Source organism: Branchiostoma belcheri, unplaced genomic scaffold, assembly GCF_001625305.1.
Source record: "Branchiostoma belcheri isolate BF01 breed outbred unplaced genomic scaffold, Haploidv18h27 scaffold17, whole genome shotgun sequence".
NCBI lineage: Eukaryota > Metazoa > Chordata > Leptocardii > Amphioxiformes > Branchiostomatidae > Branchiostoma > Branchiostoma belcheri.
In genome coordinates this window covers 543485-571436 of record NW_017803157.1, presented here as the reverse complement: position 1 = coordinate 571436, position 27952 = coordinate 543485, and the positions used below count along the sequence as shown (strand labels likewise).

The 27952-nt window shown below is 42.5% G+C and overlaps 7 protein-coding genes across 8 annotated transcripts; 5 read left to right on the top strand and 2 right to left on the bottom strand.

The window, feature by feature from the left end:
• Positions 1 to 1100: 1100 nt before the first annotated feature.
• Positions 1101 to 2380, top strand: LOC109466717 (astakine-like). The gene is made up of 3 exons (XM_019764477.1): positions 1101 to 1237; positions 1505 to 1594; positions 2092 to 2380. The coding sequence occupies exons 1-3, from the start codon at positions 1196 to 1198 to the stop codon at positions 2266 to 2268; spliced, it is 309 nt and encodes a 102-aa protein (XP_019620036.1). The 5' UTR covers positions 1101 to 1195; the 3' UTR covers positions 2269 to 2380.
• Positions 2381 to 3353: 973 nt separating this feature from the next.
• Positions 3354 to 4944, top strand: LOC109466716 (venom protein 164-like). Its single transcript, XM_019764475.1, has 3 exons — positions 3354 to 3465; positions 3968 to 4057; positions 4658 to 4944. Exons 1-3 carry the CDS (start codon positions 3424 to 3426, stop codon positions 4835 to 4837), a joined length of 312 nt encoding a protein of 103 aa, XP_019620034.1. The 5' UTR covers positions 3354 to 3423; the 3' UTR covers positions 4838 to 4944.
• LOC109466719 lies at positions 3404 to 11306 on the top strand. Its single transcript, XM_019764479.1, has 4 exons — positions 3404 to 3429; positions 9345 to 9380; positions 10454 to 10543; positions 11043 to 11306. Exons 1-4 carry the CDS (start codon positions 3424 to 3426, stop codon positions 11214 to 11216), a joined length of 306 nt encoding a protein of 101 aa, XP_019620038.1. The 5' UTR covers positions 3404 to 3423; the 3' UTR covers positions 11217 to 11306.
• Positions 6892 to 8384, top strand: LOC109466720. The gene is made up of 3 exons (XM_019764480.1): positions 6892 to 7022; positions 7586 to 7675; positions 8130 to 8384. The coding sequence occupies exons 1-3, from the start codon at positions 6981 to 6983 to the stop codon at positions 8292 to 8294; spliced, it is 297 nt and encodes a 98-aa protein (XP_019620039.1). The 5' UTR covers positions 6892 to 6980; the 3' UTR covers positions 8295 to 8384.
• A 1578-nt stretch (positions 11307 to 12884) lies between the features above and the next one.
• Positions 12885 to 15025, bottom strand: LOC109466715. Of its 2 annotated transcripts, none has more exons than XM_019764473.1 (3): positions 14850 to 15025; positions 14528 to 14623; positions 12885 to 13178 (listed from the first exon to the last, which is right to left on the bottom strand). In XM_019764473.1, the coding sequence occupies exons 1-3, from the start codon at positions 14904 to 14906 to the stop codon at positions 13002 to 13004; spliced, it is 330 nt and encodes a 109-aa protein (XP_019620032.1). In that variant the 5' UTR covers positions 14907 to 15025; the 3' UTR covers positions 12885 to 13001. The 2 variants fall into 2 exon arrangements, with proteins under 2 accessions (XP_019620032.1, XP_019620033.1); XM_019764474.1 differs by lacking the exon at positions 12885 to 13178 and adding an exon at positions 13883 to 14108 and having other exon boundaries at positions 14850 to 15005.
• A 1294-nt stretch (positions 15026 to 16319) lies between these two features.
• LOC109466690 (plasminogen-like) lies at positions 16320 to 21624 on the top strand. The gene is made up of 10 exons (XM_019764437.1): positions 16320 to 16457; positions 17220 to 17456; positions 17717 to 17822; positions 18226 to 18356; positions 18719 to 18831; positions 19034 to 19122; positions 19492 to 19614; positions 19930 to 20066; positions 20506 to 20645; positions 21366 to 21624. The coding sequence occupies exons 1-10, from the start codon at positions 16406 to 16408 to the stop codon at positions 21525 to 21527; spliced, it is 1290 nt and encodes a 429-aa protein (XP_019619996.1). The 5' UTR covers positions 16320 to 16405; the 3' UTR covers positions 21528 to 21624.
• Positions 21625 to 22043: 419 nt separating this feature from the next.
• On the bottom strand, positions 22044 to 27674 carry LOC109466689 (serine protease 33-like). Its single transcript, XM_019764436.1, has 8 exons — positions 27333 to 27674; positions 25718 to 25920; positions 25073 to 25299; positions 24537 to 24664; positions 24246 to 24422; positions 23534 to 23752; positions 22730 to 22893; positions 22044 to 22274 (listed from the first exon to the last, which is right to left on the bottom strand). The coding sequence occupies exons 1-8, from the start codon at positions 27402 to 27404 to the stop codon at positions 22142 to 22144; spliced, it is 1323 nt and encodes a 440-aa protein (XP_019619995.1). The 5' UTR covers positions 27405 to 27674; the 3' UTR covers positions 22044 to 22141.
• Between the last annotated feature and the right edge of the window lie 278 nt (positions 27675 to 27952).

The window sequence follows — 27952 nt, the reverse complement described above, 5'->3', positions numbered from 1 at the left end:
GGCAACGATCTTTTGCCAAACTTTTTTATTAGCACGCTTGCATCAGTTTCTAGAGGATGTCATCCATATAATCAAATCAACATGGCTTTATGGAGCTACATATGCAGGAAAATGGGTCAACGTTGGTACTCGTAACTTATTTTAGGGTTTTAACACGAGGATGCCTACGTGAACAAACAGGTCTCAACTAATAATGCTAACACACTTTTGTCTCTACGGAGGTCACATGACCATGGGACTGTAACCTACACGTAAACGCACGCCGCTGATGACGCCTGCAGTTTAAAGTGATGTCGCTAGGTGATAAAAGTACGATTGTCCACCGTTTCATCACAGCCACACCACCTAGCGAAGGAAGGGAAAATGACAACCTCGTAGAACTGTTTTTTAATGACTTACAATGTCACTTTATTGGTGGTACGATATATCACCTCCACATGTTCTCTTGCCTTTCCAGAAATAAAGGGTTGATCCTGATAAAAAACAAGATGCAACAATTTCCCTTTTGCCAGAGACTATCACGGATAGTGTGCTGATAGTATGTATGTTTCGTCATCTACAGAGCCTTAAATTAAGTTGACTCAACATATTTGAGGGAAGATAAGCAGTTCGTATTAGTTGAAATTGTGCCCCCCCCCCCTTTATATATATAACAAGAAGCTCCCTTCATTTGGCTCTCTTCACATGCCTGTGCGCAAATGTACATGTCCACAAAGTTTACCCAAGATAAGGTCCGGAAGACCCCCCCCCCCAGTCATTCCAACACGGGTGTTGACATGTTTGCACCGGTCTTAAAACCGGAATGGAATGTTTACATAATTATGAACTGTGTCACGTATGCTTTCATATTATTAATAATTAGGAAGGCGACGGCAAAAAAAGAATACGAGAGGACTCTGATACCATTACAAGAAAGACAATTTGCATAATTTTGTCCCCGATATTACTCGTAAAAAAGGTCCTTCCGATCCGTGGAAACCATGTCCCTACTACTAGGATGTTTGAACTACCATATAAACCGGACTAGAGCGTTTACACATGTATACTGCACTGCTATGCATGATAAATTCAACATTGGGGTTAGAAAGTTCATGGCCTTACGGTGATCTTACGGCAACTGCATAAATATAGAACCTCGTAGTCTGGGCTCCCCAGCCTCTATTTGTTGGTTGACCGTCCTACCAACTACATCGCCATGAAAATCGTTCTTCTTTTCGCCTTTGTGGCAGCTGCTAACGTGAGTACAAATATCAATCTGTTTCTTTAAAATACATTTTATTCCTACCTCTTACTTCATGACTTCAATAAAAAGTGGTCTGCAGGCCGATTTGTTGTTTTTTTCAAGAAGGTAAAAATACAAACTTACAAACACAAAGCTTAAATAAAAACAGAAGAAGCCGTACCTAGTCACAAGAGTGTCCGTAATGTCTCTAACATGATTTTAAATGTTTTCTATCATTGTGATACTTGGTGTAAGTCTTGCTATTATGTTCTCGTCCGCCAGGCGGCGTGGCTGTGTCCTAACGGTGACTCAGACTGTGATCCCGGCCAATGCTGCGTTAGATCTCTCTTGGTCAACAGCTGCCAGTTCCTGGTTCGTAAAACCTTCCCGTTGTTCTTTTAGATACAATAAAATCCAATAATACTTATATATGTGTAAGTTCAGTTCCACCAAGGAGGTTAACCTCCTTGGGTCCACGTATCAGTAAAGTCTCGTGTAAATAAGGTCACGTGTCTGTAACCGTAACTCTCGCGAGATTACGTTATGAAGTGATTGGTCATTGTTAATGCGTTATCCTGATGAAGGCGACAGAGGTCGTTTAAAATTTGATCCCTGTGTAACCTTTGTGTTGGAATATTTTAGCCTGGTGTCCAGCCTTGTTAGCTTTGGTCCGCTCCCCAAGATGGGTAGCGGATCTTTGGGATAGGACCAAAGCTAACAAGGCTGGACTCCAGGCTAAAATATTCCAACACAAAGGTTACACAGGGATCAAATTTTAAGTTTAATATTGAGCTATGTTTTATACTACCAACACAGATAAACTTCCATGATAAGGTTTACAACCATTCCTCTTTCCTCATTCGTCTCAGGGACGTTTGTACGATAACTGTAACAACGACGCCCTGGCCATCACCGGCTACTGCCCCTGTGCGGAAGGGCTGGTCTGTGTCGACTACGGCACCAGTTCTTTCTCCGACTTCTTCAGCGGCGACGGCTGGTGTGTGACCGCCCCCGCTGCGGGTGCCGTGGGAAACCAGGGAAACTAAGTGGGAAACTAAGAAAAAAAACTGTCGTCATACACATGTAGCTCCGAGAAACATCTTTAGGTCGATACATGTCTGATTAATGAGAACTGAATAAAGCAAAGTCTTGTATTCATAAACGTGTGTTTGTGTCCTTTGTGATGGGTAGGTGCTTATATGAAGATAAGCTCATAGCTCTGACTTGATCTCTATCAGAGCGTTAAGAGTATAAAAAAACGTGTTTTGCATTTGCGCCATCGAATGTATATATGACTATGACCTATACATAATGTGTTTCTTTACATAACCTGCATCGTTAAAATGTCGTTGATTTGGTGATTCTATTCTATTGTTACCCACCTACGCTACCAAAATAGCTGCTGCAGGATTTGACCCTTACTGCTAGGATGTGAAAAAGAACTTTTCATTTATTTCAAAGTGAACACATACACACACACCGAGGGAAAGGAGGACAGACAGACAAGCCGAAAACAATATTTCCCGCACTCGGTTGCCAATTGGAAGTACTACTGATATAGATTAGTACCGGCGACATTCTATTACTTACTGTCCATATTTCACAATCTGGAAAGCCTTGAAAAAACGTTGACTCAAAAAATTGAGAGGAAGTAGGAAGATAACTAGACTGTGATATTTGCCTGAGGTGTTCACCTCTAAATCGATCTTCTGCAAACGACGTGCGAAACGTGCGTGAGTGAATGATGGCGATGAAGGTAGCACACGGACGTAACGCCAAGGATACAGCTGATAGTTAGGTCATTTCCATCGTACATGCTAAAACGTATATTTTGATCAGCATACCAACTCCTAGTAAGGATCGTCCCATATTTTATTGAGATTTTCACATAGTCTAACGAAATAGACTATGTTTATACATACCAGTCATACATGTACATATATTACATTTGCGCCCATCCTTCGATCGAGAAGAAATGTTGCACAGTTCAAATTTGCACAATTTTTTTGGAACGATGTCATTAGGATGTTTGAACTACCATACAAACCGGACTAGACTGTTCATACACTACTATGATTATAATCTTGAATGTAGGGTCATAAAGTTCATGACCGTACGGTAATTATAACTGCATAAATACAGGGCCTTGTAGTCCGGTATCCCTCTACTTGCTGATTGACCGTCCCGCTAACTACATCGCCATGAAAATCGTTCTTCTTCTCGCCTTTGTGGCAGCTGCTAACGTAAGTAGTCATATCTTCGATATTTAACTACGTCTGGGAAGGAAATATTCTCCTACTAAACAAACTTGGAACTTTTTCACATAATGACATTTACAGTATATATTCATCAATGAGAATATATCCATTGCAATCTATAGAGAAAGTACAATTCAAAATTGTGTCATAATTGTTCTTTGCATTGATTGCATGAACGTGGGTCAATGGCAGATAGCGTGGATTAAATTTAGCTATGAAAAGTAATGTAAATGCATTAAATTCACTACAAGATACCAATAAAATCCTTAATCAAGCAAATATTACATATCAATGAATGCTTCGTAGTTCAAACTAGTTGGCCCAGGAACACTTTTACAAAGGAATGGCCAGTCGTACTGAATTCAAACTTTTCCATAGTGTCCATGTTTAGATCCATTATTGTACTTAACGTAGACGCTCCTATGTTTCCTATGATTACGACATTTAAATTTGATGTAAAATTTGCCGTTGTGTTCTTGTCCGCTAGGCGGCGTATTTCTGCCCTAACGGTGACGCAGACTGTGACCCAGGAGAGTGCTGCGTCAGATCCATCCTGGTCAACGCCTGCCAGCCCTTGGTACGTAATACTTGTAGCTTCGGCAATCTTTGTCTAGATCCAAGAAAAGTCATACTTTAGTATGTTAAAGTTCGGCTCATCGACTGTACTAAAAAGCTATTGCCAGATGACGAAATTCTTTTCAAACACTGTTTACGTGGCAGTAACCTTTCTAGGACAGCAACTGTCGACATGAAATGCCGTCATTGTTTTCTGTAGATTCCTGTAATTTGGGGTCTCTCCTTTCTATTATACATCCCAGGGGTGCCAAAGAACTCTACGAATTTTACAGAATTCATACAAATTTTACGGAATTCATACGAATTTTACGAAATACATACGATTCATTAGCAGAAACATACGAATTTTACGGAATACATACGATCCATTACTCAGAAACATACGATCCTTACTAATTTGGTGACTTGCACCTGGAGTAATGGATCGTATGTATTTCGTATAATTTTTATGAATTTCGTAAAATCCGTATGAATTTAGTAAAATTCGTTTGAATTCCGTAAGATTCGTATGAATTCCGCACAATTCGTTTGAATTCCGTAAAATTCGTACGGTTACGTGAAAGTGTATAAAGCATACATTCTTCCTTTATCCACTCTTCAGGGTCAACTGCACGACGCCTGCAACAACGAGGGTCTCTCTCTCAGCGGCTACTGCGACTGTGCGGACGGTTTGACCTGCGTTGACTACGGCACCGGCGCCTTCACGGACTTCTGGGTCGGCGACGGCTGGTGCGTCCACACGCCCGCAGACCAAGCGAACCCTGCCACCGGCGACATGTAAACTCACCAAAACTGTCGTCCGTTATAGGACGTAAGACCTTTCAGGAGGACATAAGACCTTTCAGGCTCAGGGATGAGAACTGAATAAAGCAACATGTCTTATGGATACACTTGTGTCTGTGTCATTTCTGGTCAGAAAGCGGTTCCCGTTACGTTAATAAGCTCACACATTGAAACGTCATGCAGAGTATGGTCATTTTTGGCCAATTTATCCTTCCTCTCAGTCACCACTAAATATCTGATACCAGTCCAGAAAAAGAACAAGAAACAGTAATGCCTTCAAATATCAGAGTTATCAACCAAAAATAGAGGTATTCAAAATCTCGTATTTTAGAACTATCGTAGACTAGCTGGAACTCGTTGTCACGAAGCACAGCTGGGGCATCATCACTAGAAAGCTTTAAACAACTCCTGCAATTTAATAAATGTGAAAAGATTTAGTGTAACAAGTCGTTCGGTGTAATGTAGCCAGCTGCCGCCGAGCCGCGTGCCTGCGAAGCTGGTGTGTTACGCCGAAGGGCGGTTATACCGGGTATACAGATACAGAGACGTTACGCCATGCTCCACAGTAACAGCATATGACTGACGTGATATGTTTCTTCAAAGCAAGAAAAAAATTCAAATGTAGTTGGTCTACAGGCCATCGAAGATGTCAGATTTCATGTCTTTTTCTGGCCATTTGGTATCAAGAAAATGTGGGAAGAAGATCTTCTTAGCATTGTTGTTTCTTGATATACAGTTGTAAAACAATCCTATCTAGGTTGGGGTTTTAATAACAATTAAATATGCAAAAAGCTGCGTTCATTCACTCCTAAAGCATTTTAGCAATTTCTGTTACCATTATCACCAGACAACACACACACACAAACAAACAAACAAACAAGCACACACACACACAAACAAACAAACAAACAAACAAACAAGCAAACACACACACACAAACGCACACACACAAACATACAAACGCACACGAGCACAGAAACACACACGCGCAATGAGAGAGACAGACAGGCAGGCAAACAGACAGAAAAGCTCCGAACAGTACTTTATTCCCTTTGAATAAATTGTCATACAGGGCAGCCTGTTATGTTTTGCATTGTAATTTCATCATCTGCCTTCAAAGTGCGTTGACTTAACAAATAAGAAGGAAGACAGCCAGTATGGTAAGTTTGCAGGTGTTCACCTCAAATCGATCTTCTGGAAATGACGTGACCCTGAAGATAAATAAACGTAACGCCAAGGATATAGCAAATACTTGTGTCATTTCCACCGTGCGTATAGCCTGGCCTGGGTACCATCCGGATTTTCGCTCCGCAACGTGATTTTTTCGATCGTTGCGGAGCGGAAATCCGGATGGTACCAAGGCTACCGTGTGTAATGCTGAAACATATTTTTCAATCAGAATTTGATCCCGTATTTTTAGGGTTTCATAAAGTTAAGATAGATGTTGCTTATACAGGCATCGAATATATGTGCCCCTCTTCCTGTACTTTTTTCATCTTTCAGATACGTACGGCCGTGTTGATTTCATTATATTGATAACGTCCTCTGGGAACCCCAAAACTGATGCGAGCGTGCGAATAAAAAAAGTTTGGCAAAAAAAATTGCCTTCATTATGAGATTTAAGTTGTCATGAAGGTTGAACAAATGACTAAACACGGGGAGTATGGTATGGCGAATAATAGATTCTTTATTTTCATTCTTCATATTTTCTTCTTTCTGATTTTGGCATCCTACGACATAAGTAGGATATGTAGTGTGCAATATACGGCACATATTTGCTAATTTTCCAGCTGCTTTGTACGATTAACATGTACAGTGTGGTCGAATTATCAATTTTTTTAACGGACGAAAATTCATGCACGCTCGGATGTCATACATATAATCGAATCAACTTGGCCTCAGATAAAGTCCGGAGACGGCCCATCCCGTTGCCATGGAAACGCTGGCAGTAGGATGTTTGAAATACCATAAGAACCGGACTAGCCTGTTTACACACATAAACCGTATCACTCAGTACGCACTGTTATGTTGATAATCTTTATTTGCAAGGTCGGCAAGTTCATGCGCAAGTGCATAAATACAAGTGTAGCAGTCCGGGGTCCCTCTATTCGCCGATTGACCGTCCCGCTAACTACATCGCCATGAAAGTCGTTCTTCTTCTCGCCTTTGTGGCAGCCGCCAACGTGAGTACAAATATCTAGATACTAGTATTCAACTATATATTAGAGAAAAACTTTAATTCTTACTTTTCCTACTGAAAATGATTTGAACTTTTTCAAGAAAGAAGTAAAATGTCCATCGAGAACCGTAGCTTAATTTTGACCGTTAAAGTGGCAGACTTTATCGCACGATTACGGTTTTAAGTGCTTTTATTATGTGCTTTCAAAGTTCGCTGTCTGATGTAGAAAGTTTCAAAAGTGTTTTAAGGTGTAAGAACAGTTGACAATTCATCCCGAAGGCTGAAAAGACTTTCAAACATGGGCTAGAGTTAGGGTTAGGGCTGGTATTAGAGTTAGGGTTAGGGTTGGGATCATTGTTCAGGGCTAGGGTTAGAGATACGATTGGTGTTAGGTTAGGTTTAGTCTCCCACGTCACGACTAAACCCCTCCCAGCCCTTGTCTCTGGTATATTGGAAACCCCCAAGTAGTGTCGGTGTCATATATTTGGTAGGATCATGTATATGGTTTGACAGCAGGCTAAAGTTTCCAACTGGTGTAAGATTTGCTGTTATGTTCTCATCCGCCAGGCGGCGTGGCTGTGCCCTAACGGTGACGTGGACTGTGACCCCGGCGAGTGCTGCATCAGGTCCTTCATCCTCAACACCTGCCATGACAGGGTAAATAAAACTTTCCAGCTTCAACAACAATGACATATGTCTGTGTAAGCAAAACCGTAACCATCTAGAAATAGTTTAACTATCACAAGTACCACTCTTTTTATTTTCGACATGTATACGTATTTTATGCATATGTAACTTATGATGATGGTCATGATGATTTGATTATATGGCATCCGCGCACGTATGATCGGCACAAAAAGTTTTTGACCATACTCAATTCCAAACGAAAAGAAGAAAACGTGAAGAAATTAAAATGAAGAGTCTACTATTGACCACACCACACTCTGTGTGTTAACTCATTTGTTCTACCTTCATGATCACGTAGATTTTGCCAAACTTTTATTAGTCGCACGCTCGCATCAGTTTTGGGGTTTCCAGAGGATGTCATCCATATAATCAAATTAACATTGGCAGATTCTTTGTATCACATTTTTCTTCTCTCCCCGCCCAGCCCGGCCTGTATGATAACTGTAACAACGACGCCCTGTCTGTGACCGGCTACTGCGACTGTGCTGACGGCTACGTCTGTGCTGACTACGGCACCAGCTCCTTCTCCGACTTCTTCAACGGCGACGGCTGGTGTGTCCACGACGTGGGCAGCGGGAACGGCGCTTAACTCATCCCTCCGAGAAGAAAATCTTTTAGCTCGAAGCAGCTGAGTACTGCTGAGGGCTAAATAAATTAACACGTCGATCGTATGTACGCACATTGTGTTTGTGTCGTGTAACTTTTAGTCAGAAAATCTTGCTAGGTACCACTAAAAGAACGTCATATCACGCAGTGACTATGGCTGTCACGTTCAGTGGGTTTTATCATCTATAAAGCTTTGAAACTACTATCATGAAAGTTCATCTGTGTTGGTAATTACAAGCTAAAACTTTTGATCCAACACGAAGAAATTCTCTGACCTAGAAGCCACGTGACAAGTTTCAATGGATAAGTCTACTGAGGAAGACCAGAGTGATTTGGTCGAAAGCTGTAGGAGAGAGAATTTCTTTGTGTTACGTTGGAGCATGGAGGTAGTTTCTACCTCCATGGTTGGAGCAATAGTTTTGGAAGCTTCAAACAGCTAGCGTTGGAAGTTCGTTGACCCAACAAACTAAACGGGAGACCATATAACTAATCCGAGTGGGCGTCGACCTCTGATTATGACGTATGAATTCAGGACCTGTTTTAGCTAGTTTAAGCTATACTTATAATAGCACAGGGGGTGACGCCAAAGTTATAGCTAATAGTTGAGTCATCTTATTAAACTAAACTTATTTTAGGCCAGGACCCAAGAACCCACAAAGCCTTGAAGAAAGCGCAGTTAATTTCCTCCAGTTCTGGCGTTTTACTAGATATACCTCTGTCTTTTTTTAATACTTATACTAGATTTTTCCACCCCTCCGTCTTTAAAACAGTTGGCTCTATCAGCAAACCTTGCGTGGACCGGCAACAAAATTTACAGAAAGTTTTTACCCAGATAAGATACGGAAGATGGCTCCACCCACATCCACGGAAAACGTACGATTAGGATGTTTATTTTTCAAACAAAAACCGGACTAGAATGTTTACAAACATACATGCACTACGTCACGAAGGTAGTGATCATAAATACAGGACCGCGTAGTCTAGAATTCCTCCATACTCCGACTGACGGTCACCCATCTAGAGCATCATGAAAATCGTTCTTCTTCTCGCCTTTGTGGCAGCTGCTAACGTAAGTAGTAATGATATCTTCTAGGTAACAGTCGGAGTCCAAATATTCTTATATGATATAAGAAGGTGTTCTATAATGGCCGTGATGAGAAGATGAGAAAAGTTCTCAAAAGATCTTAAAAATGATTGATACCAAACGCCTTAACTACTACAAGGAAACGAGCCAAAAGAAAAGAAGTTAAAGTTAAAGAAAAAAAACGACATAATTTCAATGGTAAAAAGATCTAGAAGTTAGCCGAAGCTGAAAAAGTTCTCAAAAGATCTTAAGTTAAAACAATTGATGCCAAACGCTTTAACTACTACAAGGAAATGAGCCAATATAAAAGGTTGCATGAAGAAAAAACGACGCTATTTCAATGGTAAAAAGATGTAGATGTTGCCGTGTGTCAACCGTCACTGTAGAGCTCATTGCAAAATTCTTCCATCAACATTCATTGCATATCAATAAAAAATGGTTTTCTCTCAAGTTGACTTTTCTTTCATGTTTGTATCAAAATTCAGTAGTAATCTGAGACATCTGTGAATCATTTGAACTATAAGTATTAAAGCGACATTATGTAAGATTTTTACTATTTCAAACATCGTTGTTTCGCACATTTTATTTGAACTATAAGCCTTCCTAGGTTCATAATGACGTTTGGGGAGTAAAAGATCAACGTCGTTTCGTGTTGGAATACTGCCGAAGATATCAGAACGAAAACCGCTGTTTGTGTACTTTCTTCTTAGGAGCCTTCAAAAAAATACAGCGGGCCTGGCGCAACTTATTCTCGCGCTGCGCTGAGTCGCGGGAAAAAGCTTAACAGCGACGCTAATATGTTGAAAGTTAGAGAAAATGACAATCTAGATGAGAAAATTTCGATTGTTTATACACATATATCTACAGTTTGGGCGCAAACATCTTGCATAATATCGCTTTAAAACCGTTTTTAAGGACATTGTCTCATTAAACATACTAGAGCGACACAATGTTTATGGGAATAATAATAGACTGAACACTTTATCGTAGAGAAAAGTTTGCTACGATTCAGCTCGGCTTGGAAATGTGTGATTTGGTGGTACATTGTCCCCGTACAGGCGGCGTGGCTGTGTCCTAACGGCCACGTGGACTGTGATCCTGACCAGTGCTGCGTTAGATCCTTCATCATCAACACCTGCCAGGACAGGGTAAGGAAAAACATCAGGCTTTGTCCCCTGAAATCCACCCTTGTTAGCTTATAGGTCCGCTCCTCAAAAATGGCTCCCCAACTTTTTGTGAGCGGACAGACAGCTAACTAGGGTGGATTTCAGACTACAGGTTTGTATCTGTATAGCCAACATAACCACCTTTCGGCGTAACATACCAGCTTAAGATAAACAGCGCTATCTCTCTCTCTCTCTCTCTCTCTCTCTCTGTGTGTGTGTGTGTGTGTGTGTGTGCGTGCGTGCCTGCATGACCCTTAGGTCAGGTTGTAATGGATATGGTTGGGTTCAGTCTGTCGCAGAGGGGAAAGGTCATTGATCACGTCTACAACTTATAGCGCTATGTTTTGACCACCTAGATAGTGTTGCTTCCCTTGCATGATGACGAAAGACTTCACACACCATCACACAAGATCTAAATATTTCATGGAGGTCTGAGATCTCCGAATTCTTGTTTATCATCCGTTGTTCTCTTGCTGCCCAGCCCGGCCTGTATGACAGCTGTAACAACGACGCCCTGTCTATCACCGGCTACTGCCCCTGTGCGGAAGGGCTGGCCTGTGCTGACTACGGCACCAGCTCCTTCACTGACTTCTTCAGCGGCGATGGCTGGTGTGTGACGGCCCCCGTCGCGCCCGGCAGCGGGGATGGGATGTAATCTGACCAAGCGTCTCCTCCGATCCGCTCTGAGAAAAAAGGTCCTTCCAATAATGCTGAGGACTAAATAAAGTTACGCGTCGTATGCATACACTTGTGTCAGAGTCATTGATTGTCAGAATGTATGAGGGAGAGAGGATAAAGGGAACTGTATAACTTGACCTTCCAAACGATAGTTCTTGTGGGGTCGTGTGGCGTAACGACAGGGCGTTCGGCTCGGAACCAAGAGATCCCGAGTTCGAATCCTGCCATGCCACCGGTCTTGTGCCCTTGGGAAAGGCTCGTTCTCAAATGCGCAAAATGCTGTGTCGACTCTTAATAATAAATAGATATGAGCCAAATCACAGACCTCATCATTGACTTTCTGGACTTTCCCACTACAGTTATATGTTTCACGAAAGATGTGCCCCAATACTAGGTTTGGTTTGGTTGATGTCAGGGAAGAAATTATAGTCACCAGTTGGATTTATCACTCTTCATACCTGTTGCAGATTTCTGTAGTATCCTTTGCCGCTCAAGTAAGGAGGTCGTGAAGTTTAGATAGAACTAAATATAAGTGCCATTTCCATGACTTATTGTACGTTTTCTGGGTTTCTAAAGGAAAAAAAAGAAAGACGTAAAAGCATACATGATGACGTAATGACCAGGTGCACAGACTCTCACGCCTTCTCTAACTGTTGTTTGGAGTTGTTCCTGAAGGGAGTTGGCCGGGTCTGATGCCGATTTGCGTCACAGGAAATTAGAAAGCAAACCCACTCGAACCCTTTGTTAAATACCGTACAAATACCGGTAGGAATTGATAAGATAAAGTTGCCCAAATATCTCGATGTCCGGCATCGTTCTCCTTGCGCAACCGTACTACCGGAATAGAACATGTTTGTCCGGGTAACTCCGCAAGAGATACAGCCCTCGACACGTTCGACCTTTTTGGCGACGCCTCAGGGGCGGAGCCGTTGGTATAGTACTGCGATTGAGGTGCAAATATTCTAAAAATTCAACCAATGCATTCCCCATAGGGAATTTCTTTTTGGCAATACCTTGTGGGACCTACTCTCCAAGCAGAGGGTGGTGGGGAAGATCGTTACCTTCCTAGACATGTCCCGTTTTTGGTCGCTAACCCCACCAAACGGGGCATACATAAAAAGGCAACAATCATCCCCACCAAACTCTGCTTGGAGAGTAGTGGGACCAGGCGTTGCTCATAGGCTTGGGGCATGACACATGCGGTAGTCTGCGCAGTTTTTTTACGATACGTGCAGCCATTCCAATATGTCTGTGTTAGATTGTTTTAATGTGCATAAGAAAGTCAGAGGTGATACTTCAGTGAAAATAAAAGCATTGTCCGATTCCCTCTCTAACTCTTACCCAGTATCATTGTTTACGACCTTTTACAGTATCCCAGCTACTGTACGACGTTTTGATCTCCAAACACAGATGAATAGGTCGAGGGTATTTTGTTGACCATTTGCGGCCCTTTCAACTGTTTCTACTACTTTTTCTGATAGTGCTCGTTGTTGGGATTGCGCACATGTAGTGAAATAGATGTGATACTGAAAGATATGAATTGATGATATAGCCCACTAAACCTACCAAATCGAATCGAAAACACGGTTTATCAAATAAATATTCCATGATTATATACTGTAGCATACACAATACGACGAAGTCATTTTTCAGATCAGTTCACATTTTATTTGATCAATCAACAGTTGGATTTTGCAAATCTGTGACCAGAATATGCCGTCAACAGGCCACGGTGATAGGCGGCGGTGGGGAGGGGGGCGGCCTACTGAAATCCTCCGCCCGATCCGACCACGTCTGGGATGGGCACGCACCAGCTGTCCCCGGTGAACACGTCGAAGACGAAGTTCTGGTTGTAGTCCACACACTCCAGACCTTCGTCACAGGAGCACAGTCCGGTCAGAGTCAGGCTGCCGATGTTACAGTACTCGTACAAGCCGGGCTACAGGACGAGAAAAAACAGAGAATGTTACAGTTTCACTCTACATAATGTAATTTTGTTACACTTCCATTTCTCGCCGCTAGATGTCGTTGCGCATACATCCCCCGAACTGTGTAACAGTACTCGTACAGGCCGGGCTGTACGGTGAAAAAAAACTCATTGATAGAATATTACATTTTTTCCTCTTCACAACCTGTTATCTTGTTTTGCTTCCTTTTCTCGCTGCGGGGCGTCGCTGCGCATACATAGATTCAGGGACACTAAAAGTAAACATTTGCTTTTTTTAGTACATAGCACGCGCAGTTACATCTTTTCTGACACTGCGTCTACCTTCACGCGGCGCACATACAAAGAGCGTCGATCTGATGCTGACCGTTGCTTGTGTTCGGTACAAAAACGATAAAGAACAGAATCCGCAAAGCGAAGTACATTTCTCTTTTCGACCAAGGTTTGACATAGTTCAATAGGTTTCCCTTCGTGTTCCACGTTTCTCTACTAACAATGCTAGAAAAGAAAAGAAATACCTATAAGACATGCTTCATACAGAAAATCAAATAGTGACATAGCTATGGGGTCAATCATGGCGATTGCCAGGTATCATGTGTCTCTAGAGGTCTTCAAGTAAGAGAAAGTTTGCTGGCGGGTGAGAGGCTACGGCTAGAAGTACATGAAGGGCATGTGTATGAAAGATCCACCGGACACAGTTTTCAGCATGGACTTTTATTCACGTCAACAATGACCGAGAGGAGTGTGTGTAGTTTCTCCGGGACACCTCGCCTAGACGTCCGGCAGGGCAACGCACCAGCTGTCGCCGGTCACAATGTCGAAGACGAAGTTTTGGTTGTAGTCGACACACTCCAGCCCCTCGTCACAGGGACAGAGCCCGGTCAGCGTGAGGCTGTTGCTGTTGCAGTAGTCGTAAAGGCCGGGCTTTGTGGGGGAAATACACGGGAGCCTCCGCGTCAGTGTATGCGCAAACATTGAGTAAATAGTACTAATCGTCGAGCAGTTCCCCCCGTTCTGTTTTAATACTTTTTTTTCAGTCTTAATGAAAGGATGGCGGTCTGTACTTTAAGGGGGCAATTGCCTTCTTGGTGTAATTGACAATATTTTCCTAGAATCTATAGGTCAACATAACACAATTCTGAACTGTTAAACTGAGGTATAATCGACTCTGAGCACTGAAAAAATTGGTCAAGTAACCTGACCATACATGCACATGCACATTCAACAATAACAAAAAAAACGACATGTACAGAGCACCACGTTTCTTTCATAACGTGCTGTTAACGCTGTCATTGATAACGTAACAATCTGAATACTACTCCAATGGACACTTATATCCTTACCCTGGGCTTGCAGCTGTTCAGAACGATGCTCCGCTCACAACATTCGTTAGGTTCACAGTCCGCATCGGTAGAGCAGAAGGACTCGAAAAGCAGAGCCTGTAGTGAGAATTACGTGCGAGGAGTGACTATTTTCATACATTTCGACTGGTTTAACACAACTACTGCAGCTAAAGACACAAAATAGTGGCAGAAGGTCGTCCTCAATATGTTTGCGTTTTGTTAAACGGTACCAATGTTTGGAATAGCCCCTCTACAGCCTCACAATGATTCTATAAGTTATAGTTTACATTTAAGTAAAAGAATTGTAAAAAAACTCACGCACCTCTGTGGTGTAGAAAATAGCGGCAATGGCCAAGAAACCCAGGAAAGACTTCATCATTGAACTGATCAGGTCAGACGAATCGAGACAGAAGCTTCTTTCTAGGAACGCTTTTGTACCGTGTGTGGATTTTTGATGATGAAATATCTACCACCACCCTGCCACACCCAATATGGCGGAAATAAAGGGGCGATTCAAAAAGTAAGAGGGTATCATTGTGCTTTTGAAAACCAGTGAAAAATAATGAATTACCATTTAACTAGCGCACCAGTTTATAAATTGCCATTATTACGATAATGAACACATAATTTATTTCACTCATTAGTATTATTATGACAAAATCAATACATAGCATAGACTAAAAGAATCTCTTTAACGATTCTTCCCTTCTCTACAAAAATGACGACATCCATGGACTTTGTATTATGACATTAATGATACAGATGTTACATCCGTGAAAAGGGCAAATGGTTCATGTGAAACATCCGAAAGGCAGTTCCAGATATTTCCAATAAAATGAAGACAAACTTATGCTCGACAGGTCAAATTTGCTAGATATATGAAAAAGAATGCAGCATGTATCGTATTTGCACTGTAGCACTTGAAGTGAAAATGACGACACTGTAAAGAAGCAAGAACTTGAATGTTTTCTTGAGAGTTTGTAATTAAGAACAAACGCAATAAGCAACATTCAGAAGCTGTTCGTGATCATACAATATTGTTTTGAAAACTTTTTCCTGGGAAAATGTAGCTCATATAGCCCGCCCAATAAGAGTACAAGATGCACACTATACGTGAGCAATATCATATAGCCAGGCTTCATTCTGACCTATCGTTCGCTCGGCCTGGCAAGGTCGGTACGCGGTAGATATAGAGTCAACATTGCTGGCAAATTTTTGACAAAATTTCAACAGGTTTTTCGCTAAGTGTATTTAGCTGAGATATCGCTATCTACGAAGTTTGAACGCCAGTTGGTCATTTTCTCACGAGACTTCGCGAGAGGAAGTCACGTGGTATCCGGCACGCCTCATTGGGTCCTGTCTTCAGAATACATTATCTAACGGTATATCACACTTCGAGCTTCTGCTAAGTTCCACCGCTAAAGGATGGGCACTAACATGAGTCCTTGTAGTACAGGGTATGGATTTTGCACCATTCTGTAAAACTAAAAGGCTCAGGAAGGACAAATTTTGGCAACAGTTTTATGATGCTTGAATGTTCCGTCAATATACATTTATCAACAGCGTTTCGACCGACTAGACCATCATTTGTACACAGTATAGTAAAAGCTAAGGTTTCCCAAGTTAACCACGTAGTGGGAAATGTGGATTAAAGCATCATGTGTCTTGTATGACAAATGTGTAATTGTAACTTTTACCTCTTCCCTACAGCTGTTGTTTTCATGTTTTTATGTTTTGAAAGATAACGTTATTGAATCTCATACGTGTGTATCCGTTATCGTAGACGTCATAGCATAGGGCCATCTGGTCCCGTCTCCAGTGTAGGAACAACCGATAGAATTGTCCGAGCAAAGTTTGTCACAATCAGACGATACAATTATGAGGAAACTTCTAGCACTTCTGGGCCTTTTGGCCTTGTCGGCAGCTCAAGGTTTGTCTTTCCAAAATCCGCAAGTGGATTTTGTTTGTTCCTTCGTAGACGTAAGATATCCCTGTTCACAAGATAGTATTGTTGATATAAACTTCATTATAGGCAGATACGGTATCATATGCCGCATTCTTTCATTGGAAATGTCCTTAACGGTGAATCTGGCGCTTGTGTTTCAGCAATGTTCATGCGAACCATTATACCTAAATATATCAGACTGTTGTATATTCTATATTCCAATAAATATCCAACGTATATAAACACACTCGGTAGCAGTAGTTTTGTGGAATGGCTTTATTTCAAGAGCCGTTAGAATTTTTATAAGAGGGATCTACAGACTCTGGCAGTAGATATGCAACGCACAAAGTTATAATTTTAGAAATTCCCGCTAAAGCTCTGATAAAATACGTCGCATGATCGTATAATATGATCGCAAACAGGGCATCATTGGGATAGGTCCTGCATCTGTCGTGTCATCAAATTCTGTCTTGTCTTAGATCCTCGTCGACGGATGGTTTTGGTACGGCCTACTTGAAATTTTTTCTTTTGTAATAAAATACATCGAAAGGACAATATGAAATTCACCCCACTTCCCAATATGTTTCTGGATCTTATCTTGTCGTTTTGCAATAATATATTCCAGTTTCTGAATGTAAGAAATATAAGAAATGAAGCCTTGTAAGTCTACTACATCAAAATCGGACGACGGCCTATGACGAATGTGACCTGCCATTGCCATAACTGTACACGGTTTGTCCCTACCAGACTGCTATGTCGGCCGGGGGAGTGCGTACCGCGGGTCGGTAAACGTCACTTCTGCCGGGCTGGAATGCCAGCCGTGGTCCGTGCAGGCCCCGCACGGACATGCCTTCACCCCCGCCAACTACCCAGACGCCGGGCTGGACGGGAACTACTGCCGCAACCCCGACAACGACTTGAGGCCGTGGTGCTACACTATGGACCCCAACGTGCGCTTCGGCTACTGTGACGCTCCGCAGTGTGGTACGTTATTTGTTTGTTTGTTTGTTTTTGCACAATAAAATATAAACAGAATTAGAAAGGTAACATTTGCAGAGCAAATGCATAAAGTTTAGCTTCGCATATGGTCTGCTCTCTTAATTTTTACTCAAACACATTCATATTGGCCGCAAAATAAGATGGGTAAGAACTAAGACCTTCAAAGTTTATTGTGGCAAAAGTATAACATTGCACACAACTTTGGAATGATAGTCTGAATAAACAATATGGTGTCATCTTTCCAGACTGCATGTTCAACACCGGTGAGTTTTACAAGGGGTCAAAGGCCACTTCCGTTTCCGGTCTGACCTGCCAGCGGTGGGACTCCCAGTCCCCCCATCAACATGACAGGTGAATAAAGCCTTCAATTTTGACAAGTGTCGACAAAACTTTACGCTACATTATGCGACATCAAGACGATACAAAAAGTTTTTTTTTACAAAGTAAGTTGAATCAACCCTGCGTACTACATGATCCATTGCAAATTGCAAGTGCCATTCAGGAAGCAGAGGTACCGAAATATTATACCTTACGAGTGTGTTTAAAAGCTGGAAACACATCTGTCAGTTTTATTTCTTTGCAAGCTGTCAGTCTTGTCCTTAGAATGCACATGGCTTGGTCTAACCTAGGTCCCAGGCAATACCCAGTTCTCTAGATTCTCTCTTATCATAATCATCTATCATTGCGCATTTCCTTTTCAAAAAATCCAATGTAAGTAAGACCTTGTATTTTTGCTTCATTTTTCATGGTGAAGAACTCCACAAAACTACCCCGAAAATGACCTTCGTGAGAACTACTGTCGTAACCCGGATGGAGAACCTCGTACCTGGTGCTACACTACTGACCCCAATGTACGCTGGGAACACTGTGACGTCCCGAAATGTGGTAAGTTGCATGTCGTCCTATCCGTATTATGTATCAAATCATGACATCAATTTGTATCGGGCGTGATGGAAATGGGACGGCAAACTTGAATATCTGAAGTTCTGAACACCTGAAACTATTGTATTATAGAACTAGATATCGATTTATAAGAATCCTAACAGGAAGACAGTGAAATAGAAAAGATCCCACTTTTTCTGTAATGTGTGGGTTGTTAGATAATAGCCTAGTAGTTTTCTTTTCATCTGTATACATGTGAACGTGAAGGGTAGAATTCGGCGGAGACTACGTCAAAGTGTCAATTTCGTTCATTGCTATAGAGAGTACAATTAGAGATAAACTCATTGTTTATGTACGTTTTTCAGACAATGCAGACCTGGGTACGTGCGGTGTCCAGGCCATCCAGCCCACGTTCTCCCGGATAGTGGGCGGTTCTGTGGCCACGCCTGGATCCTGGCCTTGGCAAGTCTCCCTCGGGGTGAGCACAGCGATCTTTTTGACGACGCCTCAGGGGCGGAGTCGATGGTATAGTACTCCGATTGAGTTGAAAATATTCTAAAAATGCAACGATCAGCCCTTGACAGTGAGAGACTACGTAACACAGGCTAGATCAACTCACAGCCATGACCAACGCTTCATGTCATGACATGCTGTTATACCGTTGTTTCATGAATTCACAGTACGGCTCTAACGGTCAGCACGTCTGCGGAGCCACCCTCATCGCCCCTGAATGGGTACTGTCCGCGGCGCACTGCTTCGCACAGCTCTCGTGAGTATTCATGATTTCAGTAGTCTTCTATATCTATTCCCGGCCAGCACAGGCCCAAGTGCATTCTCCAAGCAAAGGTTTAGACTTTGGCAGTTTTAGCCTTTGGCAGTTTTTTGGCAGGTTTTTTTTTTTTTGACTTTTTTTACGCCAGCCTAACTCGGGTGGAAAATGGCAACTGTCTGGCAAATTTGATACTGTCTTTACAACCATCGGACGGCCTGCTTAGAGATTAGACAAAGTGACCAGATAGGACGTTTTTATATATCGCCCGAGAATGTCTAGAGACACATGTTGAGTTTAGTTGCGACTTTTGGACAACGATCATTTGCCTTTGATGACTCCACGCTATCTGTACTTTCTACCATATAGGACAAACCCAGGTTCCTTCATTGTGAAAGTGGGGAAGCACAACAAGGGCTCCACTGACTCCACGGAACAGAGGATGCAAGTCGCACAGATCATCGTCCATCCACGCTACCAGCAGGAGGGACAGTGAGTTTAACATGCATCATCTAAATGAAGGATTCAACAGAATTCTATTTTAACCTATAATTATCTTTGTTTGCAAAGCCATGCCCGAAGGCTAATTGCTTGCACAGTGTCAAAACAAGTAAAGTAAAGCAGAAGTAGACGTTGACATACAACTTCCATCCCAATAAGGCTTTTGTGCCACTGTAGCCCTATCGGAAAAATATATACTAAAGTAGTCAGAGAAAGCACGGCCTTATTTGAGGCAGGGTCCATGGAAGCATGTGTACATAATAAGGTTTTCTTTCACTTAACTTTTCCCGCTTTTTTTGTTACCAGGAACACCAATGACATCGCCCTGCTGAAGTTGGTCGGGCGCGTCTCACTGAACGATTACGTCTCACAGGCCTGCATTACCGAGACAGAGGCGCCAGATGGCGCTATATGCGTGGCAACTGGCTTCGGCAACACAGAAGGTGAGCAAGAAAAGCGATGAGTTTTCCTTCAGTGCAAAAATTAACTGCATAATGAGTATAGTAAGGAGACCCTTTTTACACAACCAAGTCTTTCATTCTGCTGACGTTTCGGTGACCGTCTGTCACCTTTCTCAGGGCAATTCTGACTGGTTAACATTGCACAGGTGTCGCTGCTATAGATGCATTCCCAAACGTACAATATTTACACATCTACACATATACGTGGTTAAAGGAAACTGTATCTATCATGAGTTCCCAAAAATAAAAAAAGTTGGATATATACATCAGTGTGGTCGTCGGCTAAATAAAAGACTTGGTTGTGTAAAAAAAGTCTCTTTACTCAGTGACTTACGTATACCAACCTGATGAAACTATTCAATGATGTTAACTGCATAATGCCGAAACTCATTAACTGGATGCCCCACCTCTCGAAATGCAGGCACCGGAGGCGACAACTACCTGAAACAGGTCCAGCTCCCGTTGCTTACCAACTCCCAGTGCCGGAGCTGGTTGGGTAGCGTCATCAAGAGCACCATGGTGTGCGCTGGGTACGAGAGCGGCGGCTCCGACACATGTCAGGTACGTACGACTGCGTCCATCTTTTAAAAAAAGTTAGTTTTTGACCATACTGAAAACCGTACAAAGCAGCTGCAAAATGACAAAATAAATGCCGTGAATTACAACAAAAATTATTGGAAAACGATACTAGTAGAATGCCAAAGGAAAAGAGGAAAATGTGAAGAAATGTCTATTATTCGACATACCATACTCGCACGCTCGCATCAGTTTTGGGATTCCCTTTTTCTTCACCACCTATTATGTGTTTTGTATTAAGTTGTATCCTCTGTAATTCTACCGTATAGGTTGGCCATGAAGCTATTTAGAAGCACCATACGGTTCTGTTTTAAAATGTGTGTAGTTTCAGCACCAAGGACAGGGTCGTTCCTTCTAATCTATTACGATTCCTTCTAATCCAATAAATTATTCTTCACCACGTTTTATGTGTTTTGTGAGTCTGTTATTCTGTAGTACAGGTCTGCATTTAATCACCACAAATTGTGGTGTTACAAACTTTTGTTTTAAGTTAAAACTTTTGGTCCAACACAAAAATTCTCTCACTTAGAGCTTGTGACCAGTCACTCTGGTCTTCCTCAGTAGACTGACCATCTGAAGAAGACCAGAGTGACTGGTCGAAGGCTCTAGGTGAGAGAATTTTTGTGTCGGACCTAAAGTTATAACTTTAAACATGTAACTACCAACACAGATGAACTTTCATGAAACTTTTGTCGTATGTTCCAGGGAGACAGCGGCGGTCCGCTGACGTGCCCCCGTCTGGGTCAGTGGTTCGTGTCGGGGGTCACCAGTTTCGGACAAGGGTGCGCGGACCCCCGCAAGCCGGGCGTGTACACCCGTGTGGGGCACTACATCGACTGGATCCTCAAGTACACAGCTGACAACTGACGCGCGTTAGCTTGCTTGCAAAAATTCCTATTAAGCTAAATCAGACTAAAGAACGCAATTTACGTGAAACATTTAATACATGTTTTTGGACCACGAATACCCCTCTCCTCTACGTGATTCATCCAAGATTTTTTATTTAATGCTCACTAAGTTCAAAATAGTATCTGTATCAATGACGGTATCCGGTACATTGCATGTAATGTATGCCTAATCCCCCTGTCGATTCAAAACATTTTCAGTAAAACGGGCATTGCAACAAAAATGTGCATATTTTGTGTGATAGCGATTTACTTCCACTTTTCAACATCTTTGTGCAATTATCTCACATTTCTGAAATTTATGGTTAGCCCTACCACCACCACAACATACCAACATGTACACAAACATGGTTGACAGCTGTTTCCAACACCCCTACAGTCTTCATATGTAGGCACCTCCACTTAAATTCCTGACACACTTTGCAATGGAGTAGGGTTGATTCAAATTACTTAGTAAGAACTGTGTAGAAAATTGACTTTTTGTATTGTCCTAATGCTACGTAATGTTACATAATGTCCCATTAAACAACCAGGGGTTTCTCGTTAGAAACCCTCTATCTATCTCCCGGAGCCCGCTCACTCGCCGCCATGTTCCGCCATGACCCACCGGATCCAGTCCATGTAGTGGCTGACCTTTGTGTAGACCCCATAACTTCCGGGTCGGCCACATTCGTCATCACCGAAGCTGGTCACGCCCACCATCGTCCATCTGTACGGAAAATAAATACAAATAATGCAGTCTTATTAAAGATTTAATAAAGATGAAAAGCTTCTCATATAAAACTTTGTTGTAACTTTTATGCACATTCCATAAACAGGACAGTAGAGCTTTTGGCGTCTCATAGTTTTGAGATATTGGGAGAATGACACACTGCACGTTGGAATAAAAAATATTACCACTTTTTTTCCTCCTAGTTAATTAAGACATTGTCTTGAGGCCATTGAAGGCGACAGTGGACCTGGTCGTTGAAAATTTTATCCTTATGCACCCTTAAGCTTGTGTTGGAATAAAGAAACATTACACAGAACACAATAAAACAATACATTAGATAAAACATCTGTAGCTGTACGAATAAATAACAAAAATTAAGCATTTTATAAAAAGTATAACCAATAACGGTCTTCATTCATGAAAACAACAAAAAAGTTAGCGCCTTGTCTTACCTGCCATCCAGTTGACATGACATCGGTCCCCCGCTGTCCCCACCACAGGAGTCCCTCCCCCCCTCCTCGTACCCTGCACAGTACATGCCGGGCCCGATTGCGTAATCACCGTACTCTGCGTACGTCTCACGGCACGTGACGTCATCAATAATGGGCACCTGGACCTGGTGACGTAAGAGAAAATTGCTCCTATGATAATAAATAATCTCAAAGCAAATTTTTCAGTGTCAAATTGGCTATCCGTTTGCCAGACAGTTACCATTTGGGCTGGCGTGAAATGAAATTAGATGCTAGGACAAAAGCGAAGCCCCATAAAAACGCATAAAAATAGTCAAAATATGTCAAACTCTAAACCTCTGCTTGGAGAATACCCTAGGATGTCTCAAATTGATATTTACGCAATATATGTAGTAGATAGCACCACAGACGAACAGTTATTCAGTACCAAGGACATTCAGCACCAAGGACAGGGTAAGTACATAGATTCATACATTGTTACTTGCTTAAACTTTATTCCAACACACAGTTTACAGAGATCAAATTTTTAGCGACCACTGTCGCCTTCATCAGGATAATTCATGACCAATCACTTGCATGTGTTACTTGCAATCAATTGTTACTTGCAAGTTCTTGTTCTTGAAACTATCGCTAAAGGGAAAGTCGTTGCCACGATGCGGAAATCTTCCTAGAGACCTATAGATAAATTCGGTCGAAAATTCCCGTGAGTCCAATTTCGTTGAGTTGGAGAACAGTTAGACTTTTTTTTACTTTTGCTAGTATCTGTTGTCATCAAAATAAACTCACCTCTCTGAGAACGTTGCTTCCTCCCCAAGATGGCTGCACGTGTTTGCCCCATCCCGTGACGTAACATCCGGTCCCTACCGGCGGAAACTCCCCTGGTTCCGGCAGACAGATGGGGTAGACAGCAGGGCTGAGTTGGACCGGTTTCTTCAGCTTCAGGAGAGCTATGTCGTGATGATCGGTGTCGGTTGTGTAGTCAGGGTGGAGAATTACTTTGGCTATCTGAAGAAACAAAAATCATCAAGGTCTTAAAGAAGGCTGGGCGTTAAAGAAGAACAAGAAATAGTATAGTGCCTTCAAATATGAGACTTAACAATCAATCAAGCCGGATTGAGGTGTTCAAATACTCGTATTTTCCAAGAACTATCGTAGAGTAGAACTCGCTGACACCAAGCACAGTTCGGGCATCATCACGAGAAAGCTTTTAACAACTCCTGCACTTACATGTGCAAAGATTGGATGTAACAGGTCGTTCGGTGTGATATAGCTAGCTGCCGCCGGACCGCGTGCCTGAAAAGCTGTTACGCCGAAGGGTGGTTATCCTGGCTATATAGATACAGACACAAAAACTTCTATTCTGAAGATTCTTTCGAATTCTAACGAGGTGATTTTGTCTTCGAGTGAGCAATGCACGTGTGCGTGTGCCTGCACGTGTTTTGTGTGTCACAGCGTTATGTCTGTGAACACATTTTCTACTCATCTCTTGTCGCCTCACCTGAGCGTTTTTCTGTGTGTCCTCTCGCGTCAGGAAGTCGTGCTCCCCGACTCTGACCAGGGACTTCTTTTGTGTGGACTTCCGCCGGAAGCAGTGAGCCGCCGTCAGGACCCACTGCGGTGAGATGAGTGTTCCTCCGCAAAAGTGCCCGAAGTATTCCTTATCCAACATGGCGACCTAGGCACGGGAAATGGGGAAGATTTTAGAACTTCATAAATAGTTTGCTGGGGTTTTCCAAAGATGCTGGGTACATTTTTTTATCAACTCGAAGATGAAGTTTTTACAGTTTACCTGCCATGGCCAGCTACCGGGTCTGGCCGGCCGACCCCCCACGATCCTGAAGCGGGGTAGCCGTGGTTTGACGCCGCAGCCCGACGAGTTGAACTCGCCTTCCGACTGGTCGGGGTAAGGGTCTTCTTCTGTGACGACAAAGTATTCAGTAAAACATTATTAGAAATGTTGTTGGGTAACTATCACAGTGTACAACACCATGGCTCAATGTCGAAACTAAATAAAAACCAGGATTCATCAGGGCCCATCACCCTTCACTAAACCGTGACGGGGGCCGACATCGTCTACCAGATACCTTTGACCCAGTGTTGACGTCACACTTCAAAGAAGCCACGTGACAAGCCTCACTGGGTCAGTCTACTGAGGAAGACCAGAGTGACTGGTCAAAGCTCTAGGTGAGAGAACTTTTTGTGTTGGATCTAAAGTTTTAACCGTTTAAAAATGTAACTACCAACACAGATGGACTTTCATGATAAAAACGGGATTCATTTATCAAGATTTGCCACATTTGTGTCTGAAAGGAACTTTCTTCACCACACCTTCGTCTCCGTTGTTGTCCTCGGTGTGTTCTTCAGAGTCTATCTCAACTGAAGTTCGTTCAGTGACGGGTAGCCATCCCTGGTCCCCGGTGGTCGGTAGAACATCGGGGGCGGCAGGGGTGGAGGTGTCGGGCCGCTCACACGCTGTTCCCGGTACGGAACAGAACCTCGCCTGGGTCTGAATTTCATCTCCGCACTGTAGAAACCTTTTACACTCACGGTACCTGCAGAGTAACATAATAAGGCCATCTTGATTAGATTGTATAGATGTCATCCTCTGGGGTACCCCAAACTGATGCAAGTGTGCGAATAAAAAAGTTTGGCAAATAAAGTTTATTATAAAATCTACGTTATCATGAAGGTTAAACAATATTGACCAAGCACACACACTGTAGGTATAGCAAGGGATACTAGTAGACTCTTTATTTACGTGTCTTCACATTTTCTTTTTGTCCTTTGGAATATGGATTTTGGCATTGTAGGACATAAATATTTGCTAATTTTGCAGCTACTTTGTACGATTTACAGTATGATCGAAAACTTTTTTTTCGAAACGGAAGAAATTTCATGGGCGCGCGGATGTCATACAGATACTAGTAATCAAATTTATAACGGAGACAATATTGCAAAATATTTCCGTACCGTTTCTGAACACAAGACCTTGTACATCGTGACCACGTGGACCACTGTCGAAATGCGGAGTCCGGTACCCTTCCCCTGGAAGAGCGGTAGCGTTGGTACTCCTCTAGCGAGTCGGGCAACAGCGCCGAGCCGTCCCCACTACTCTCCCCACTCCCTTCCATGGACTCCTCAGCAGAGGAGTAGTAATGGACAAACGACGATGTCTGGAAAGTATTTCAAAATGTATGAAAATCGTCCTATATAGTAATTCACTATACACTAGATTATCGGCTTCTATGCTAGTCTCCACCAGACTCCTTTGCAGGCTGAATGAACAGTATCGGCTTAATAGTCCAGAGGAGTTGCCCGGTCAATTTTTTAACTTCGGCGTTTTTAAAAACAACAAGGGAAATCGTAGATTTCAAACCTCCGGGTTTTTTTGTGTTCGTTTGGTTTAGGTTATTTGTTTGTGTGTAGTATGAAAGTTATGTGCGTAATATGTTTGTATGTGTTTGATGGCTACTGACGGTTGGTTCGGTATGGACTGTTGATTAACGTGTCTCACAGTCTGACAGCCTGCACCGTCACCCGCGCCATTACCCCCGCCGTCATCCCGCGCCGTCACCCAAAATTTTTATCGGAACCAGACACCCCTCTGTTTGACCCCTTTTGAATGCTAAGACCCAAAACTGCAACCGCCCCATTCCTTAACAACATGGTAATTACCATTTTCAGCATGGCGGGGGTGTCCGGAGCACTTAAAAACCTTTTATTTCGACGCCCATAAACACATATGCAATTAAACAAAAACGTTCTGCATCATCTGCAGCCCAATAGCAATACGTATACCAAACCACAGACAAATCCGTCCAGCCGATCGCGAGAAACAGCTGCTGACAGAAATGTTTCGAACCATAGTAAAACCTCCTCTCGCGGAAGGATATCTCCTTCCCCGGAGGTAATAAACATGCTTCAAGTAAAAGTTTGATATACTGACACCTTTGTCGTCGTATCAGCTATCATCAACAAGCTCAAAATCAAGCTTTAAATTAAAGCTTCTTGGAATAACAAAGTGATTCACTAACTTCCGCTGCCCCCCCCCCCATTTCCTTCATTTCCTTTCGAGGTTGATGCCTGCCCAAAAATGTTGTTGATGGCGTTCTAAAGTTCGTAGGTTCTAACATATACCGATGGTTTGGCGAAGAACTGCTCCTAAACAATCGTAGTACACTGTATAATATTATCACACACTTTCCCTTATCCATGAATGACGTTTAAAACGAACGAAAAAAAATAGTATTCGACGAGATCAGAAAAACCGAGAAGAACAGGTCTGAACTTCTGTTGGACTAAGGACTTTGAACATTAATGTCAACATCCATTTGCGTAGCAAAACAACCGAGCACATAATATGCTTTTTGGCGTCACGAATAAAGATCATCTGATACTTGTGTATAACGCTAGAAGTACGACCGTCCTGAAAGCCAACCCTGTCAAAGATACATATCACACAAAGAAAGCTCAGACAAAGCATCGCGTCTGTGTCCGTGACAAAAAAATCACCAGCAGCCATGACATGTACATGTGTATAGTCTACTTTGCTTTGTGTCGTAAACACTGCCCTGAGCTATCTTACCTGCGTCACGAATTGGAACATCGCAACCGTCACAAGGAGGACGAAAATCTTCCTGCTGCCTGGAGTCGCCATTTCGCTCGGGAAATGAGTTAAAGATGATAGCCGTTTCCTGTCTTATTCCTGACGTTACTTCTTTGATGACGCCCGAAGCTCCTTGGTGTGACGCATCCACAAAAGAACAATTACAAGCAAAACTCGGCGATCAAAGGTCAAGTGTTTATACAAACAAGTCAGGAAACAAGACGATTCACCTCCTGACCCTCTCAATTATGTACAGTAGGCGCAAGCTTTGAAATTCTGACCCAGGAGACTATAATGTTTTTCCAGACAAACGTTCCATTCGACAGTCGGCTACAGACAAAAGCCACAGCCTATTCCGAGAAACCGTCTCCCCTATTGTTGTTTACTGTGCATTATATAATTGATGTCAGACAGTCACTGTTATACAAGTAATATTGTTTTGTTAATTACGTATACCTTTGAGCGTAAATGTTGAACACGAAACAGTCTCAGTGAGATGCGTTTCTTAGTGCTAGCGCTAGAAGGCGCTTTTATAGTTTTGTCATGAGGATTGCATATTTTATTTCGACCCGAAAAAGCTAGCGGCGCATGTAGGACAT

Coding starts and splice junctions, on each gene's coding strand:
- LOC109466717 (XM_019764477.1), top strand. CDS start 1,196: ATGAAAATCGTTCTTCTTTTCGCCTTTGTGGCAGCTGCTAAC. Junction 1,238..1,504: donor CCTTTGTGGCAGCTGCTAAC/GTGAGTACAAAT, acceptor CTCGTCCGCCAG/GCGGCGTGGCTGTGTCCTAA. Junction 1,595..2,091: donor TCAACAGCTGCCAGTTCCTG/GTTCGTAAAACC, acceptor CATTCGTCTCAG/GGACGTTTGTACGATAACTG.
- LOC109466716 (XM_019764475.1), top strand. CDS start 3,424: ATGAAAATCGTTCTTCTTCTCGCCTTTGTGGCAGCTGCTAAC. Junction 3,466..3,967: donor CCTTTGTGGCAGCTGCTAAC/GTAAGTAGTCAT, acceptor CTTGTCCGCTAG/GCGGCGTATTTCTGCCCTAA. Junction 4,058..4,657: donor TCAACGCCTGCCAGCCCTTG/GTACGTAATACT, acceptor TCCACTCTTCAG/GGTCAACTGCACGACGCCTG.
- LOC109466719 (XM_019764479.1), top strand. Junction 9,381..10,453: donor CCTTTGTGGCAGCTGCTAAC/GTAAGTAGTAAT, acceptor GTCCCCGTACAG/GCGGCGTGGCTGTGTCCTAA. Junction 10,544..11,042: donor TCAACACCTGCCAGGACAGG/GTAAGGAAAAAC, acceptor CTTGCTGCCCAG/CCCGGCCTGTATGACAGCTG.
- LOC109466720 (XM_019764480.1), top strand. CDS start 6,981: ATGAAAGTCGTTCTTCTTCTCGCCTTTGTGGCAGCCGCCAAC. Junction 7,023..7,585: donor CCTTTGTGGCAGCCGCCAAC/GTGAGTACAAAT, acceptor CTCATCCGCCAG/GCGGCGTGGCTGTGCCCTAA. Junction 7,676..8,129: donor TCAACACCTGCCATGACAGG/GTAAATAAAACT, acceptor CTCCCCGCCCAG/CCCGGCCTGTATGATAACTG.
- LOC109466715 (XM_019764473.1), bottom strand. CDS start 14,906: ATGATGAAGTCTTTCCTGGGTTTCTTGGCCATTGCCGCTATTTTCTAC. Junction 14,624..14,849: donor CTATTTTCTACACCACAGAG/GTGCGTGAGTTT, acceptor TTCTCACTACAG/GCTCTGCTTTTCGAGTCCTT. Junction 13,179..14,527: donor TGAACAGCTGCAAGCCCAGG/GTAAGGATATAA, acceptor CTCGTCCTGTAG/CCCGGCTTGTACGAGTACTG.
- LOC109466690 (XM_019764437.1), top strand. CDS start 16,406: ATGAGGAAACTTCTAGCACTTCTGGGCCTTTTGGCCTTGTCGGCAGCT. Junction 18,832..19,033: donor CTTGGCAAGTCTCCCTCGGG/GTGAGCACAGCG, acceptor ATGAATTCACAG/TACGGCTCTAACGGTCAGCA. Junction 19,123..19,491: donor CACTGCTTCGCACAGCTCTC/GTGAGTATTCAT, acceptor TCTACCATATAG/GACAAACCCAGGTTCCTTCA.
- LOC109466689 (XM_019764436.1), bottom strand. CDS start 27,404: ATGGCGACTCCAGGCAGCAGGAAGATTTTCGTCCTCCTTGTGACGGTT. Junction 25,300..25,717: donor AGGTCTTGTGTTCAGAAACG/GTACGGAAATAT, acceptor GTTACTCTGCAG/GTACCGTGAGTGTAAAAGGT. Junction 22,894..23,533: donor GAAGCAACGTTCTCAGAGAG/GTGAGTTTATTT, acceptor TTACGTCACCAG/GTCCAGGTGCCCATTATTGA.